This window comes from Bidens hawaiensis, unplaced genomic scaffold, assembly GCF_021521415.1.
Source record: "Bidens hawaiensis isolate Kalapana, Puna unplaced genomic scaffold, B.hawaiensis_p1.1 tig00009361_1, whole genome shotgun sequence".
NCBI lineage: Eukaryota > Viridiplantae > Streptophyta > Magnoliopsida > Asterales > Asteraceae > Bidens > Bidens hawaiensis.
The window spans coordinates 645,933-663,055 of NW_027491690.1; the positions used below are offsets into that span (position 1 = coordinate 645,933).

The 17,123-nt window shown below is 44.0% G+C and overlaps 1 protein-coding gene across 1 annotated transcript; it reads right to left on the reverse strand.

The window, feature by feature from the left end:
* Window positions 1-255: 255 nt before the first annotated feature.
* Window positions 256-576, reverse strand: LOC143532117 (uncharacterized). The gene has a single exon (XM_077027255.1). The coding sequence runs from the start codon at window positions 574-576 to the stop codon at window positions 256-258; it is 321 nt and encodes a 106-aa protein (XP_076883370.1).
* Window positions 577-17,123: the final 16,547 nt, after the last annotated feature.

Below are 17,123 nucleotides of genomic sequence, written 5' to 3' on the forward strand. Positions count from 1 at the left end.
GGTGGGGGAACCCATTTGGCTTATAATCCCCACATCAGTTGTCCATACAACCGATGTGGGACAAGTCTCATACCTTGCAATGGTTTCAGTCCGTAACAATGCATCATCCTTAAGGGCCAACGTCCTCGTTGGTCACGGCCACGTTGGTCACGACTGGCTTCCTCCATGCCACCACTTCCCCCTCAGCACTTTTTGACCTCAAGAAGTGAGTTCTGAAAAATCTGGAAACCGTAGCCTTAACTCATCCAAGAATTCTCACGTAGCCTCTTGCTTCCCTTGCCCTTTCCGCTGAACGAGAACCTTCATCGTTGCCCGATTCCTTCGCTTTACCAACTTCCGCTCCAGCACCGCCTGAGGTTGAAGGGAAAACCGAGCTTCGGTACGGAGCGGCACAATTTTAGTTGGTGGTCCAGCCGTTTCTTTCAACAATGATACATGGAAAACCGGGTGAATTTGTGCCTCTTCAGGTAAGTCTAAACGATACGCGACATTTCCCACCTTCTCACTAATCATAAAGGGCCTGAAATACTTGGGAGTGAGCTTCGAATGCTTGTTGACTCTTAATGAATTCTGCATGTATGGCTGCAACTTTAAGTACACCTATGCCCCCGGTTCAAAAACCCGTTCCGATCTACGTTTATCCGCTTGCTGCCTCATACGGTTTTGAGCTTTAAGTAAGGACTGTTTTACCAACCTTATCGCGGTCTCTCGATCTTGCATCATCTCGTCTACATCCCTATCATTCGTGTCACGAGGAATATATGGTATGTGTAAGGGAGGACGGTAACCATACAAAGCCTCAAAAGGAGTTTTTTCCAACGACGAATGGAACGTGGTGTTGTACCACCATTCAGCTAGGGACACCCATTTAACCCAAGTGTGTGGCCTCTCCATTACCATGCATCTCAAATAACCCTCCAAGCAACGATTAACTACCTCCGTCTGTCCGTCCGATTGTGGATGGTATGAGGTGGACAAGTTTGCTTCTATCCCTTGTAGGTTCATAAATTCTGTCCAAAAAGCACTCAAAAATATCGGATCACGGTCCGATACGATTGACTTAGGACACCCATGGAGTTTAAATACGTTATCAAGAAATACTTGAGCCACTTCTTTAGCCGAGAACGGATGCCCTAATGTCATGAAATGGCTGTATTTCGTGAGTCGGTCAACCACCACGAATATTGTATCTTTCCCTTTAACCTTCGGTAATCCACCTATGAAATCCATAGAAATATCCGTAAAGATCGTGTCAGGAATCGGTAGCGGCTGTAACAAACCCGGGTAGGCAACATTTTCGTGTTTGGCTCTCATGCACACATCACATGCACGTAACAACCGGCGAACCACCTTCGATATCCCCTTCCAAAAGAACATACCCTTGACCCGTTGGGTCGTAGCTCGCACCCCCGAGTGACCTCCCATGGCCGTCTCGTGACACAGCCGTACCACCTCCTCCCTTAATTTCGTGTCAGCCCCAATCACCATCCGGTCCTCTTTTGTTAACCACTTCCCGTTCCATTTAAACCGTGGCACCTGTTCCCCATTTTTAAGCTTCTGAACAATACTTTTCACTTCAATATCTCCCCTTTGACTTTCCAATATTCTTTGTAGCAATAATGGTTCAAGTTGGGAGATGGCCATCTCGAAAAGAGTACCGCCTTGAACTCGAGAAAGGGCATCAGCTGCGACGTTCTCCCGACCCTGTTTATACTCGATGCAAAAATCACAACCCATTAACCTTGCTAACCATTTATGTTGCAGCGGTGTAGTGAATTTTTGAGTCAAAAGATGCTTTAGGCTCCGTTGGTCTGTACGGATAATGAAAGGCCCGGTAATGAGGTAATAGTTCCATTGTTTTACAGCCACCATGATTGCTAACAGCTCCTTTTCGTAGACCGACAAAGCATCTTGTTTGGGTGATAGGGCTCGACTTAAAAACGAAACCGGGTGATTTTCTTGCATGAGAACCGCCCCAATACCCCCTGCCGATGCATCTGTCTCTATTACGAATTGTTTCTTAGGGTCCGGTAGAGTCAAAACCGGGGCCGATGACAGGGCCGATTTAAGGCGTTCGAATGCGTCTTGGGCATCACTACTCCATTTAAAGTCGTCCTTCTTGAGTAAGTTCGTGAGAGGTTTTGCAATCATACCGAATGATCGTATAAAGCGTCGGTAATACCCCGCTAGCCCCAAAAAACCTCTTAGTTGCTTAAGTGTTTTCGGTACGGGCCAATGTTGGACTGCCTCAATCTTCATCGGGTCCGTTTTCACCGCTTCACCTGATATTATATGGCCCAAATACTCTACCGCTCGGCCCCCGAACACATACTTGAACTCCTTTGCGAATAACTTATTTTCCCTCATGATGGATAAAACTTGTTTCAAATGTTGCACGTGTTGTTGTTCATTCCGACTGTAGACCAATATGTCATCGAAAAACACCAAGACTCCTTTCCGTAACATGGAACAAAACACGTGATTCATAAGTGCTTGGAACGTCGCTGGGGCGTTCGTGAGACCGAACGGCATAACTAGGAATTCGTAGTGCCCTTAGTGGGTACGGAACGCGGTTTTGTGCACGTCTTCGGGTGCCATGCGCACCTGATGATACCCGGAACATAAGTCTAGCTTCGAAAACAGTGTAGCACCCCCCCAACTCATCTAATAATTCTTCGATCAACGGAATAGGAAACTTATCTTTAACAATTACCTCATTGAGACGGCGATAGTCCATGCACATACACCATTGGCCATCTGTCACACCCGGCCCTGAGCGGCGGAATCAGCCGGGCGCGCGCGAGTGGGGATTGATAATTAAGCACGGGCCATTGCAAACATTCAAAGATTTTCATTGCGCATGAAATGTTTAATACAAATACATTACATTGTTTTAAAAATTACATAAAAACATCCAAGTACAAAAACTGTTGAAGATTTCCACGCCATATCCCCTTGCGCGGTGGGAACAACCACGCGCATCGAAGGGATAGAACTAAAATCTTCCAAAAAGCTAGTTTTAGATGTTCAGCGTGAGGTGCTCTAAGTGTGACTCCATGCGCTATCTAGTTATCTCCTGAAAGACACGTAAAAACATTTGAATCAGTATAAACTGAGTGAGTTCACAAGTTTTAGTAACTTGATAAATCGCATTGCATCATAGTCTTGATAAAATCATATTGAAACACATTTATGATTTCATGTCTAAACATATACTTGATAATCCGTATGAAAACATAGATCTGACACATATTTCTGATAAAAGTCGTTCCGCGGGCTACGCGCGATCATTACTGGAAGTGTGCTCGTCCATGCAAAGTGGCGCTGCCACTACGAGCTAAATAACATAATGCTGTCCCGCGGTTTACGCGTGGACATTTCTGAAAAACCGTGCTCGTCTATGCAAAGAGGCGCTGCCCCTACGAGCTAATCAATAATTCCGTCCCGCGGGTTACGCGCGGACGTTGTGCCGGAAAACAAGGCGCTCGTCCATGCAAAGAGGCGCGACCCCTACGAGCGGGCTCAAACCCATAGTACTGCCCCATGACCATACTAGGCACTCGTCTATGCAAAGAGGCGCGACCCCTACGAGTGGGTGGATCAAACCAGCAGTCCCTACCCTTAGAGTTCCAATGGTAAAGTGATCACTTACTCGAGTTCTAGCGCACATACATCGAAAACCTTAGATAACCGTTCGCATTGCTCATCATGAAATATAATTTAAACACATAATCGCTTGCATAGCTTGTAAGTATACCATGATAAAACATTATTTAAGTACGTGTCCCTCGCCCCGAAAGCAGTTTAAAAAAAAAAACAGTGAAAACAGCGAGAATAGGGGCTGTGAGACTCACCTGTGGTTCTTGTTAAGGGATTAAATCGAGATTCGGGTTTTCTTGGTGTTGGCTTCGGAATTGAAGGTCTAGAATACGATTAAATAACAAGAAGTATATATATTAAGATCAAGAAATAGGAGAATATAAGGGTTGGAAAGTAGATCTCAAGGTTATATTCTCGGCTTACCTAGTAACAGGATCGGAGCTGAAAACAACGGATGCTTGGGAGAGGATTAGTGCAAGTTTGTAGTTCTTTGAAGTGTGTTTTGGGTGATAACTTAGGTTACATATTTATAGGCAAACTCGAGGGAACACAATCCCTTGCTTTAGGGGATTGTAATCTTTTCATATCTAGGGGTAATGATGATAAAGTATGGAAATTATTATTATTTATTTAAAAGTGGAGTAGTGGATAAAAGATTTTGATTTGATTTGGTCAGGGCATGCAGGTCTGGGGTTGGTGAGAATAGGGTGGCTGATAGTTGACTTTTCGTGTTACAGTGCTTTTTCAGGTACTTTTGTTAGTGTACAGTAAAAAGTGGAAAATCTCTGAAACACGCTACTGTTTCCTTTTGGGCGGGAGTAATCTCCTTACGCCTGGAGAATAGACTAAGTGTTCTGTGCGTATTACTTTGTGCGTATAGCTTTCTGCGTGAAGGACATTTCTTTGCTGCGGGTAGGTGCGTAACCTTCTCGCAGTTAGGGACATTGAGTTTCATTTGTAGATTCTCCAGGTGGTCTTGGTATTTCAACATAGTGATCAGTTATGTTGAAGTCAATTCCATCTAGAGCTTCAGACAAACTAGCTCTCAATGTTCCCGCCATGCGGGGAGGTTAGTTCCCTTCCGCACGCGCATAAACGATTTAGGATGCACCCGCCTTAGCATCATGCGGGATGGTCAACCCATTAGACAACATAACGTTAAGGTACATGAAAACATAAAGCCAAAACATTCGCGCATGGCGCATATAACATATGCCCACGCTGGTTCTTAACATGGCGCGCTCGCGCAGGGCGCACATAACAAATGCACGCGCTGACTAACATGGCGCGCTCGCGCAGGGCGCACATAACAAATGCACGCGCTGACTAACATGGCGCGCTCGCGCAAGGCGCATATAACATAATTACCTAATATTTAGGTTGATTACTTGGTTTAAGGGATTGGGAATTTACCGGGTGTCACATTCTCCCCCTGTTAAGAGAATTTCGTCCCGAAATTTAGGAGACGTCGCTGGCAGGAGCCACGTTCTGAAAGAGGTGTGGGTATTTCATGCGCATCTGGTCTTCTCTTTCCCAAGTGAATTCAGGCCCACGCCTCGAGTTCCATTGAACCTTTACTAACTTGATGCTGCTTCTGCGTAACTTTTGTTCTTTCCAACTGGTTACTGCTATCGGTTCTTCTACGAAGTGCAGCTGTTTGTCGATGTGAATCTCTTCCAACGGAAAAATCAACGTTTCGTCAGATAAACACTTTTTGAGGTTGGACACATGAAACGTGTCATGAACTCCACTGAGTTCGGCGGGTAAACGGAGTTTATAAGCAACCGGACCGATCCTTTCCAGGATCTCAAATGGTCCAATGTAGCGCGGATTCAACTTTCCTCGCTTGCCGAAATGGGGGACTCCTTTCCATGGAGAGACTTTCAACAGTACTCTATCCCCTACTTGAAACTCCAATGGTTTTCTTCGCACATCTGCGTAGCTCTTCTGTCTGTCGCGCGCTGTCTTAAGGCGATCCCTTATCTGAAAAATCTTGTCTGTTGTTTCCTGGATCAATTCTGGACCAGTCATTTGCTTGTCACCCACTTCAGCCCAGCACAGTGGGGATCTACACTTGCGCCCATACAAAGCTTCGAACGGCGCAGCCTTGATGCTTGTGTGATAACTGTTGTTGTAAGAAAATTCAACCAATGGGAGATGAGTATCCCAGCTACCTCCGAAATCGATTGCGCACGCGCGTAGCATGTCTTCCAATGTCTGGATTGTTCGCTCGCTTTGCCCATCCGTTTGAGGATGATAAGCTGTACTCATATCAAGGCGAGTACCTAGAGCTCCTTGTAACGATCTCCAAAACCTTGATGTGAACCGACTATCTCTATCAGAAATGATGGACACTGGGACTCCATGTTTTGAAACTACTTCTCGAATATACAATCGGGCTAACTTTTCCATCTTATCGGTTTCCTTGATCGGCAGGAAGTGCGCTGACTTAGTTAGCCGATCCACAATAACCCAGATCGTGTCGTAACCCCCAGGTGTCCTTGGCAGTTTGGTGATGAAGTCCATAGAGATTTGTTCCCACTTCCACATGGGAATTTCTGGCTGTTGAAGCAACCCTGATGGTTTCTGGTATTCAGCCTTTACCTTCGAACACGTCAGGCATTTACTGACATACGTCGCGATGGCGCCTTTAAGATTGGGCCACCAATACAGCGTTTTAACATCTTGGTACATCTTGTCTGCGCCAGGATGTACGGAATACCGTGTTTTGTGAGCTTCGTTTAGTACTTGCTCGCGCAATCCTCCCTTGAGAGGGACCCATATGCGGTTAGCGAAATATAGATTGCCGTTCTCTTTAAGTTCCAAACTCTTAATCATACCCCCAAGGCATTCGTTTTTAACAAACTCTGGTTTCAAGGCTTCTTGCTGAGCGTCTCGGATGCGGGTAGAGAGATCTGTGCGAATGGTTAGCCTTAGGGCCTTGACTCGTAGTGTTTTTATTCGCTCCTTCCTACTTAACGCGTCTGCTACCACATTCGCCTTTCCAGGGTGGTACTTAATTTCACAATCATAATCATTCAACAACTCCACCCATCTTCGTTGCCTCATGTTTAAATCCTTTTGATCAAATATATGCTGAAGGCTCTTGTGATCCGTAAAGATTATACACTTTGTACCATAGAGGTAATGGCGCCAAATCTTTAGCGCGAAGACAACCGCTCCAAGTTCCAGATCATGCGTTGTGTAGTTCTTTTCATTGGTCTTGAGTTGGCGCGAGGCATATGCTATGACTTTGTCTCGCTGCATAAGGACACATCCGAGTCCTTGATGTGAAGCGTCGCAGTAAACGACGATGTCGTCCGTCCCTTCGGGCAGAGACAAAATTGGCGCACTACATAATTTTTGTTTCAACATTTGAAACGCTGCTTCCTGATTTTTGTCCCAAACAAACCTCTTGTCTTTCTGAGTTAGCGCGGTCAGAGGTAGAGCTATCTTGGAGAAGTTCTCAATGAAGCGTCGATAGTAGCCAGCTAGTCCTAGGAATTGCCTCACCTCAGTTGGGGTTTTTGGCGCTTCCCAGTTTTCGATGGCCTTGACTTTGGAAGGATCAACGTGTATTCCTTTCTCGTTTACAACGTGACCGAGAAAGTGAACTTCTCTAAGCCAAAACTCGCACTTGGAAAACTTCGCATACAACTTTTCTTTCCTCAACAATTCCAAAATCAATCTCAGGTGTTGCTCATGCTCGGCCTTGGTCCGTGAGTAAATCAGAATATCATCTATAAACACAATCACAAACTTGTCCAAGTATGGTTTGCATACCCGGTTCATCAGATCCATGAATACAGCCGGCGCATTAGTTAGCCCGAAAGGCATCACTAAGAACTCATAATGGCCGTATCTAGTTCGGAAGGCTGTTTTTGGCACATCTTCCTCATGGACCCTAAGTTGGTGGTATCCTGACCGTAGATCTATCTTTGAATAATAACTGGATCCCTGCAACTGGTCAAATAAGTCGTCAATCCTCGGTAAGGGGTACCGATTTTTGACTGTCAGCTTGTTCAGTTCCCTGTAGTCAATACACATTCTGAACGAACCATCCTTCTTCTTAACAAACAGTACTGGAGCTCCCCAAGGTGAAAAGCTTGGGCGTATGAAACCCTTATCCAATAGTTCCTGTAACTGATTGGATAGCTCTTGCATCTCAGATGGAGCTAATCGATAAGGCGCTCGAGCTACTGGCGCAGCTCCTGGGACCAAATCAATACGAAACTCGACTTGTCGCGGCGGCGGTAATCCGGGCAAATCTTCAGGAAAAACTTCTGGAAATTCGCGCACTACCGGTAAGTCTTCAATTCTTCGCTCATCTCCTTTCTTCTCTACGACATGCGCCAGGAAGGCGTAGCACCCTTTCCTTAGGCACTTACGCGCCTTTAGGCACGAAATCAGTTTCGTCGCAACTCCCCTTCTTTCCCCTTGAATTACCAAGGTTTCTCCGTTCAACAGTGGGATCCGAACCTGCTTCTCATGGCAAATAACTTCCGCGTGGTTCTCGACTAACCAATCCATACCTACCACAATGTCAAAACTTCCCAAGTCTATTGGCAACAAATTAATATTGAACCCGAGACCTCCCATGACTATTACACATTGATCAGTTCTTTCGTTCGCGCATAACTGCCTGCCATTGGCTAGTTCTATAGTATAAGGCGTGTCTAGCCTACTGGTTGCTAGGCCTAGGGAGTCTTTAAACTCAGCGGATATAAAACTTAGGTCAGCGCCAGTATCAAATAAGACAGATGCAAAATGTCCGTTAAGCAAAAACGTACCGGTTACCACATTCGGCTCTTCTTTAGCTTCGCCTGCGCCGATCACAAAAGCTCTTCCGCGAGCTTGGTTTCCCTTTTGCGGGCAATCCCGACTAAAATGCCCTGGCTTCCCGCATGCGTAGCAGTTGTCGCTTGCTCCCGCTTCTCTGACACGGCAATTCATCGTCTTGTGCCCTGGTCTGCCACATTTGGCGCATTCGATTCTTGCGCATTCACCCTCGTGGTGATACTTGCATTTGTTGCACCATGGGCGAGGCCCGCTGTATCCTTTTCGTGGTGGCTCCGCGGCCTGAATCGCGTAAGCCCTTACGCTCTCCTGCTTCTTGAACGGTGGCTGCTTGGAGTCGGACCCTCGGTGGTGAGAGTTCCATTTCCTCTTGGGATCAGAGGTTCGCTGCTCGATTCCGCGTGTAGTTAACATACCCGCATGGACCGTATCCCTTGTAAGGGTGATGGCCCGCGCTACCGCCTCATCAAAAGTTGGAGGCGCTGCGGCGTTGAGCGGAACCCTAACAACAGGAGGTAACCCAAAAATATACCTCTCGATCTTCTTTTCCTCCGTGTTTGCCATGTCTGGTACCAATTGGCAAAGCTCGTTGAACCGGTTGTTGTAGGCGTCGATATCCGTTCCTACCATGGTGTGGTTCCAGAATTCCTGTTGTAGACTCTGGATTTCTGCGCGAGAGCAGAACTTTCTCATCATCATTTCCTTCAGTTCCTCCCAGGTCTTGTGGAGAGCAACTTCTCGCCCCAATGTTTTCGTTTGAAGCTTCCACCAAGACGAAGCTGCTTCTTGGAACATGCAGGTCGCGTAAAGGACCTTCTGGTTCTCACTACATCCGCTAATGGAGAGTACTGTCTCCATCTTGTCAATCCAGTTGTAGAGCCCAATGGCCCCTTCGGTACCCTTGAATGGCCAAGGCTTACAGGCCATGAATGTCTTGTAGGAGCATCCTTTGTCCAAGGCTCCTGATTCGGGTTCTGGGGTCTCATTCTGACGACCCTGACTTGATTCGGCCTTGCTGGCCTCATGTGTTGCGATTGCTTGCGCGATTATTTCCGCGAGTTCCTCGGGTGTCATGGTAATTCCTTTGGCTTTAGTTGGAGGCATTCTCGCTTTAAAAGAGTGAAAATATATCAAACTTAGCGCATGTACTTTGAGCACATAATGTTATCATTATTTACTACACTGTGTGACCCGTGTTCCTACGTGTGTGTATAGTTTCTTTTGAAAATATTCTTTGAAAAATATTTCATGCGATTTCCCCCAACGGTTATAGTCTAGGTTAAAACTTCTTTTCCTAGTTCGCTATAACCAGTGCTCTGATACCAATCTGTCACACCCGGCCCTGAGCGGCGGAATCAGCCGGGCGCGCGCGAGTGGGGATTGATAATTAAGCACGGGCCATTGCAAACATTCAAAGATTTTCATTGCGCATGAAATGTTTAATACAAATACATTACATTGTTTTAAAAATTACATAAAAACATCCAAGTACAAAAACTGTTGAAGATTTCCACGCCATATCCCCTTGCGCGGTGGGAACAACCACGCGCATCGAAGGGATAGAACTAAAATCTTCCAAAAAGCTAGTTTTAGATGTTCAGCGTGAGGTGCTCTAAGTGTGACTCCATGCGCTATCTAGTTATCTCCTGAAAGACACGTAAAAACATTTGAATCAGTATAAACTGAGTGAGTTCACAAGTTTTAGTAACTTGATAAATCGCATTGCATCATAGTCTTGATAAAATCATATTGAAACACATTTATGATTTCATGTCTAAACATATACTTGATAATCCGTATGAAAACATAGATCTGACACATATTTCTGATAAAAGTCGTTCCGCGGGCTACGCGCGATCATTACTGGAAGTGTGCTCGTCCATGCAAAGTGGCGCTGCCACTACGAGCTAAATAACATAATGCTGTCCCGCGGTTTACGCGTGGACATTTCTGAAAAACCGTGCTCGTCTATGCAAAGAGGCGCTGCCCCTACGAGCTAATCAATAATTCCGTCCCGCGGGTTACGCGCGGACGTTGTGCCGGAAAACAAGGCGCTCGTCCATGCAAAGAGGCGCGACCCCTACGAGCGGGCTCAAACCCATAGTACTGCCCCATGACCATACTAGGCACTCGTCTATGCAAAGAGGCGCGACCCCTACGAGTGGGTGGATCAAACCAGCAGTCCCTACCCTTAGAGTTCCAATGGTAAAGTGATCACTTACTCGAGTTCTAGCGCACATACATCGAAAACCTTAGATAACCGTTCGCATTGCTCATCATGAAATATAATTTAAACACATAATCGCTTGCATAGCTTGTAAGTATACCATGATAAAACATTATTTAAGTACGTGTCCCTCGCCCCGAAAGCAGTTTAAAAAAAAAAACAGTGAAAACAGCGAGAATAGGGGCTGTGAGACTCACCTGTGGTTCTTGTTAAGGGATTAAATCGAGATTCGGGTTTTCTTGGTGTTGGCTTCGGAATTGAAGGTCTAGAATACGATTAAATAACAAGAAGTATATATATTAAGATCAAGAAATAGGAGAATATAAGGGTTGGAAAGTAGATCTCAAGGTTATATTCTCGGCTTACCTAGTAACAGGATCGGAGCTGAAAACAACGGATGCTTGGGAGAGGATTAGTGCAAGTTTGTAGTTCTTTGAAGTGTGTTTTGGGTGATAACTTAGGTTACATATTTATAGGCAAACTCGAGGGAACACAATCCCTTGCTTTAGGGGATTGTAATCTTTTCATATCTAGGGGTAATGATGATAAAGTATGGAAATTATTATTATTTATTTAAAAGTGGAGTAGTGGATAAAAGATTTTGATTTGATTTGGTCAGGGCATGCAGGTCTGGGGTTGGTGAGAATAGGGTGGCTGATAGTTGACTTTTCGTGTTACAGTGCTTTTTCAGGTACTTTTGTTAGTGTACAGTAAAAAGTGGAAAATCTCTGAAACACGCTACTGTTTCCTTTTGGGCGGGAGTAATCTCCTTACGCCTGGAGAATAGACTAAGTGTTCTGTGCGTATTACTTTGTGCGTATAGCTTTCTGCGTGAAGGACATTTCTTTGCTGCGGGTAGGTGCGTAACCTTCTCGCAGTTAGGGACATTGAGTTTCATTTGTAGATTCTCCAGGTGGTCTTGGTATTTCAACATAGTGATCAGTTATGTTGAAGTCAATTCCATCTAGAGCTTCAGACAAACTAGCTCTCAATGTTCCCGCCATGCGGGGAGGTTAGTTCCCTTCCGCACGCGCATAAACGATTTAGGATGCACCCGCCTTAGCATCATGCGGGATGGTCAACCCATTAGACAACATAACGTTAAGGTACATGAAAACATAAAGCCAAAACATTCGCGCATGGCGCATATAACATATGCCCACGCTGGTTCTTAACATGGCGCGCTCGCGCAGGGCGCACATAACAAATGCACGCGCTGACTAACATGGCGCGCTCGCGCAGGGCGCACATAACAAATGCACGCGCTGACTAACATGGCGCGCTCGCGCAAGGCGCATATAACATAATTACCTAATATTTAGGTTGATTACTTGGTTTAAGGGATTGGGAATTTACCGGGTGTCACACCATCTTTTTTTTTTTACCAAGACCACCGGGGCTGCGAAAGAGCTTTGGCTATTCTGGATAACCCCGCATCCAACAGTTCTTGGGTCGCTTTTTCGATGACTTCTTTCTGCACCGGTGGGTACCTGTAAGGACGCTGGCTTATTGGTGACGTTCCCGCTTGGAGTACGATCCGATGATCAAACGGTCGAGGCGGGGGCAGGCCCTTTCGTATTTGGAACACTTCAGCGAATTCATGTATAAGTTGTTTCCACGGTAGGCTCTCGGCAGGTACATTAGGGTCACAAAGGACCTTGGATTAGTACGAGATCTCGGCTCCCCTATTAGCTAACTGCAAGCTAAAAAGTTGCAAGCTACCTTCCTTCACATGTTTGTTCAACATCCCATCCATTTTTTCCAGCGAACACACAACCACCTTGTTATTTTGCAGACCCTTCAATTCGTATTGTTTGCCCTCTAACTCGAAACGCATGGTCATTTTTTGGAAGTTCCACAAGATATCTTGTAACGGCAGGAGCCATTGGACCCCTAAGATCATATCATAATTTTCCAATGTTATGAGTAACACTTTTGTTTTGAACCAATAACCCTGCATGGCCCATTGAAACTCGGGGCAAAACTGTTTACACTCGAGCTCCTTCCCATCTGCCACTCCCACGTTAATAGGAGTGATGTCTCGTACCTCGCACTGCAGTTTCTTAGCAACCCGACTGTCAATGAAATTATGAGTGGACCCGGAATCGATGAGAATATGCAGATGACGATTTCCCATTGAACCTTGAACCCTCATAGTCGAGTAAGGCGGCATTCCAGTGAGTGCATAGATCGAGATTTGGTGTTCTTTTTCATCGTCTTTGATGACCTCAGTTTCTACCTCTTCTTCATCGTCAACCTCGATGACATAAACTTGGCCCCTCGGTCGTGCACATTTGTGACCCGGTACGAACTTTTCCGTACACCAAAAACATTCCCCTTTCGCCCTTTTTTGTTCCAGTTCTTTACTACTTAAACGACGTTGGTTGTTACCTGGTTTAGCCGTGGCAGTAGCGGTTCGGGTGGGTGTGGGTAAAATTGGTAGTTTAGCTGCATTGGTAGGCGGAGTAATCTTTGTGTTGTTCGGCTTAGCATTACCCCCGTTCCATTTCCCACCTGCAAACTTCTCCTCAAGGGTTTCATTATTAAGGGCTTGTATCTTGGCCAATCCATACGCTTCATGTAGTGTACGTGGTCTGAACATTTTTACCGGCCCCCGGATGTCCGGCTTGAGGGCCTTGATATACAAACTAACAGCTTGGGTTTCGCTTAATTAAACCTTGTTCAACAACGAATCGAAAGCGGTGTTCAGTTCCTGTAACGTACCCGTTTGTTGTAGCGAGGCCATTTCCTCCAATGGGCCTTCGAACATAGCATCAAAGAAACGAGCAAAAATGGAACGAACGTACTCCGACCAGGGAACCTCAGCAACCGTAGCGTTTCTGGTTTTCATATAGGCCCGGTGCTACTGTAGGGCATCTTCCTCCAAGTGAACCGCAGCGCACCGCAGCTTGGATTCTTCGGGTGTATCGTCCATTGCGAAGACGTGCTCGCAACGGTAAACCCAACCCTCTACATCCTCTCCTGAGAACTTGGGGAAGTCGATCTTTCCGATACGAAAGGGTTTGGAACCCCTGGAATCGGCATCAGGACCGGAGGACCCAAAAGAACTGCCAAACGATTGCGACTTGTCCCGCACAGCCTTCAGGATCTCTTCCTGCTGCTTAGATGATTGTTCCTGCTGTTTCATCAAGGCCGACAACGCAGCTTGGATATCATTGATGGCTTTATCGTGAGACTTAAGGGTGTTATCGATTTCGTTGTTACGTGTGTTTGTCATGGCGGCGGCGGCAGGTTCCGATGAGGTATCGAGAGGCTCTGATACCAATGTTACAAGCCAAACAGAAGAACTCAACCCAAAAGACTAGTCTGATAGGTGAGGGAACCCATTTGGCTTATAAACCCCACATCAGTTGCCCATACGACCGATGTGGGACAAGTCTCATACCTTGCAATGGTTTCAGTCCGTAACATGGTTGTATGAGATAATCACCAAAAATATTTCTTTTGTGTTTAAGATAGTAGGTTATGCTGCTATATACAAAGGCATTCTACGCTTATAGTTAAATATGACAATACATGAAATGTGATAGCGGGGCAACAAGGGTGCCTTTGTTAGATTTGGTTCAATGATTTTCCCCGATTTTCCCCTTTAGCGAGATTATTAACCGGTAACCGCATTCACTTCTGGCAATGAATTAGTTCTAATTGGTTGTGATTCATATATGAAGCTCGGAGTATTAAAAAAATCTCATTCTCATTATTTCTTTGACGGAAGTATGTTATGAGCATATGGACGTGGTCTTGTTGAATATGTCAACATTGGTGATTAGAGGTGTGCACAAAACCGAAAAAACGAACCAAAACCGATAAAACCAAAAAAACCGAACTAAAAAAACCAAACCGAATTATAAACCGACGGTTCGGTTTTGAACTTTGGCAAAACCCGAATATTGGTTTTGGTTCATTTTTTTTGGTTAAGAACCGAAAAACCGAACCGAAATAACCAAAAAAAATTGAAACAACCATAATATCTTATCCATAACCATTAAAACAAAATTTACCGACAACCATTTGTGTAGTTTTAATATATGATTAATAACAAATATAGTTGGTTGCTACAAATGGCTAATAACTAATAATACTAGTACTTTCAGTTTTGATTTTGATTTTAAATGTATCTTTTATTATCTTTTAATATTTGAAGCCCAAATATTCAATATTCTATTAATCATTAGTTAAAAAAAAAAGAAGAAGATATCATGATTTCAATATCTTAAGTCACACTTTTTTGGCCTGGGATGTTTTGGCTCGATTAGCAAAACCGAAAAAACCACATCCAAAACTAAATCGATCCAAAAACCGAAAACCAAAAAAAACGAAATCGAATGTTTTTAAAAAATCATAAAACCGAAAGTTTGGTTTTTGGTTCAGTTTTAGTCAAAAACTGCACCAACTCGCATCACGCACATCCTTATTGGTGATGTTTTATTCGTATGTAATCTTCTGTTAGTCAAGCTTGTCTTTGAGGTTCCTTCACTCGTCAAGAAAGTAATAGCAACACCAGCGCAAGTTATGAGTGAAAACAACCTCTTAGTCACACCATAGGTCAAAAGGGCCTCGATAGAAGAGGTATTATTTAAGTTAAGATAAAGAGCAAAAATCTTATTAAAAAGAAAAAAACCAAGCTTGAACGATAACGTTTGAAGATGTTTAAAGTTTCATCTTTCAAACATTTGCACTAATGTACAATGAGTGAGGATTTATTTACCATCCCACCTAGGGGAGTGCAGAATTAGGTCCGGACCGAAAAAACCCGAAGAATCGGTTCGAAAAAACCCAATCCTGAACCGACCCTAATTTTAGGGTATTAAAATCGGTCTTTAAAATCTAGCCAAATCGGTTTCCGTTCGGGTCGATCTTTTGCCCGTGAAGACTGAAAAAAACCCGAGGACCGGTTTTACTATTCCTAAAAAATTGCAGCGTTAATTAATAACACCAATTAAAAATCTTCATGCAAGCTGAATTATATGCTTGCTTAAGTAGGTGATTATAATGACTAATGTTGTTTGAAAACTACATATATATGGTACAAATTGTTAATCAAATCACATGTAACAACATTAATCGATGAAGCGGATAATTACCGAAGAGTTCATTCAGACATTTTGTTAAACAGTTGGTGGGCAAATTTAATCAAACGATAAGCCTAAACTTTTACTGATCTATTAACCCTTAAAATTAAGCAATCAAATTATACTAAACAGTTAAATAGGATGATTCATGGACCTAACTGAACACCCACTTCGAAATTACACTAAAATTGCTAATCGAGCATGAAAAAAATTGTTGTTTAATCTGTTAATCGCAATAAAAACATGAAAACTTACTGTGTTGTTTGTGGATTAATCTGTTAATCGCTCAGCAGGTGAATTTGAATTGTATCCAAATTGTTTCCTGCATGATTTAGCCCATATTGTCTCCTGAAATTTAGACTCGTGGAAGACGGAATTTCGGTCTCGGTTCTCTGCTATATAACCGAAGAACCGACCAGAGGTAGGACCGAACCCGATTATCCCCAAGTGGTTCAGTAGTCGGTCTTCATAATCCAGATGCATCGGTCCTCGGGTCGGGTCGGGCTTCTCTCGGGTCGGGTCAGGTTTTGTACTCTGTGCAGCCCTAATCCCACTTAGGCTACCCGTAATGGTAATGGGGCGTGAGTTGGGACGATTTTGGGTGAGAAGATGGGGGAACACGCCCCCCCCCCTGGCGATATGTGGGCGAAAAGGGACGGGAGCGGATTGTTCTTTATCGCTTGTGATGTATATGTGTTGTGTGTGTATTGTATGTATGTATATATATTTATATTATTATTATATATGTTTGTGTGTCGTATATATATATGTATATATATATATATTAGACTACAACACCATTACACCCTAAAAATAAATTCTCACCCCTTACTTACTGGACAACACACAACGCAAAACGGCGTAGTTTATAGCCCCTGCATTACGCATAGCCTTATATAAAACCAACGCTCACTTTTGCATAACCCAAAAAAAAGGTAAATAATATAAATAACAAAAGGCCCACAAAGTTTTCACTTGTCTTGTAGTGTTTAATTCTAATAATTGTTTATATGAAAAAATTTCTTTTGAAATATGTATTTCGTTACATACCAAATACCATATATTTTGTACACCATAAAGTATAAACTTATCTATATCATAATTATACTTACCGATACTTGTCTCAAGCCCGTCCGATTGTCACTCTTAATGCTCGCTCAAGCTCGGCTCATACTGTAAATCAAGCTGGCTTAGCTTAACTCAACTCAAATTTTAAAACCAAGCTGAATTCTAAAGCCAGAGCACAACTTGGTTAGAACCCGAACCAGCTCAATTTGACTGACAATTTAGCAAATTTTTGGTAAAGGCCGACATGCAAAAATTAACTTAGTCGAGGTGTCAAGTATATATGACAGGTTGATTGTTGAATGGGGTTTTAATAACTTATGTACACAAATAATTTCCAT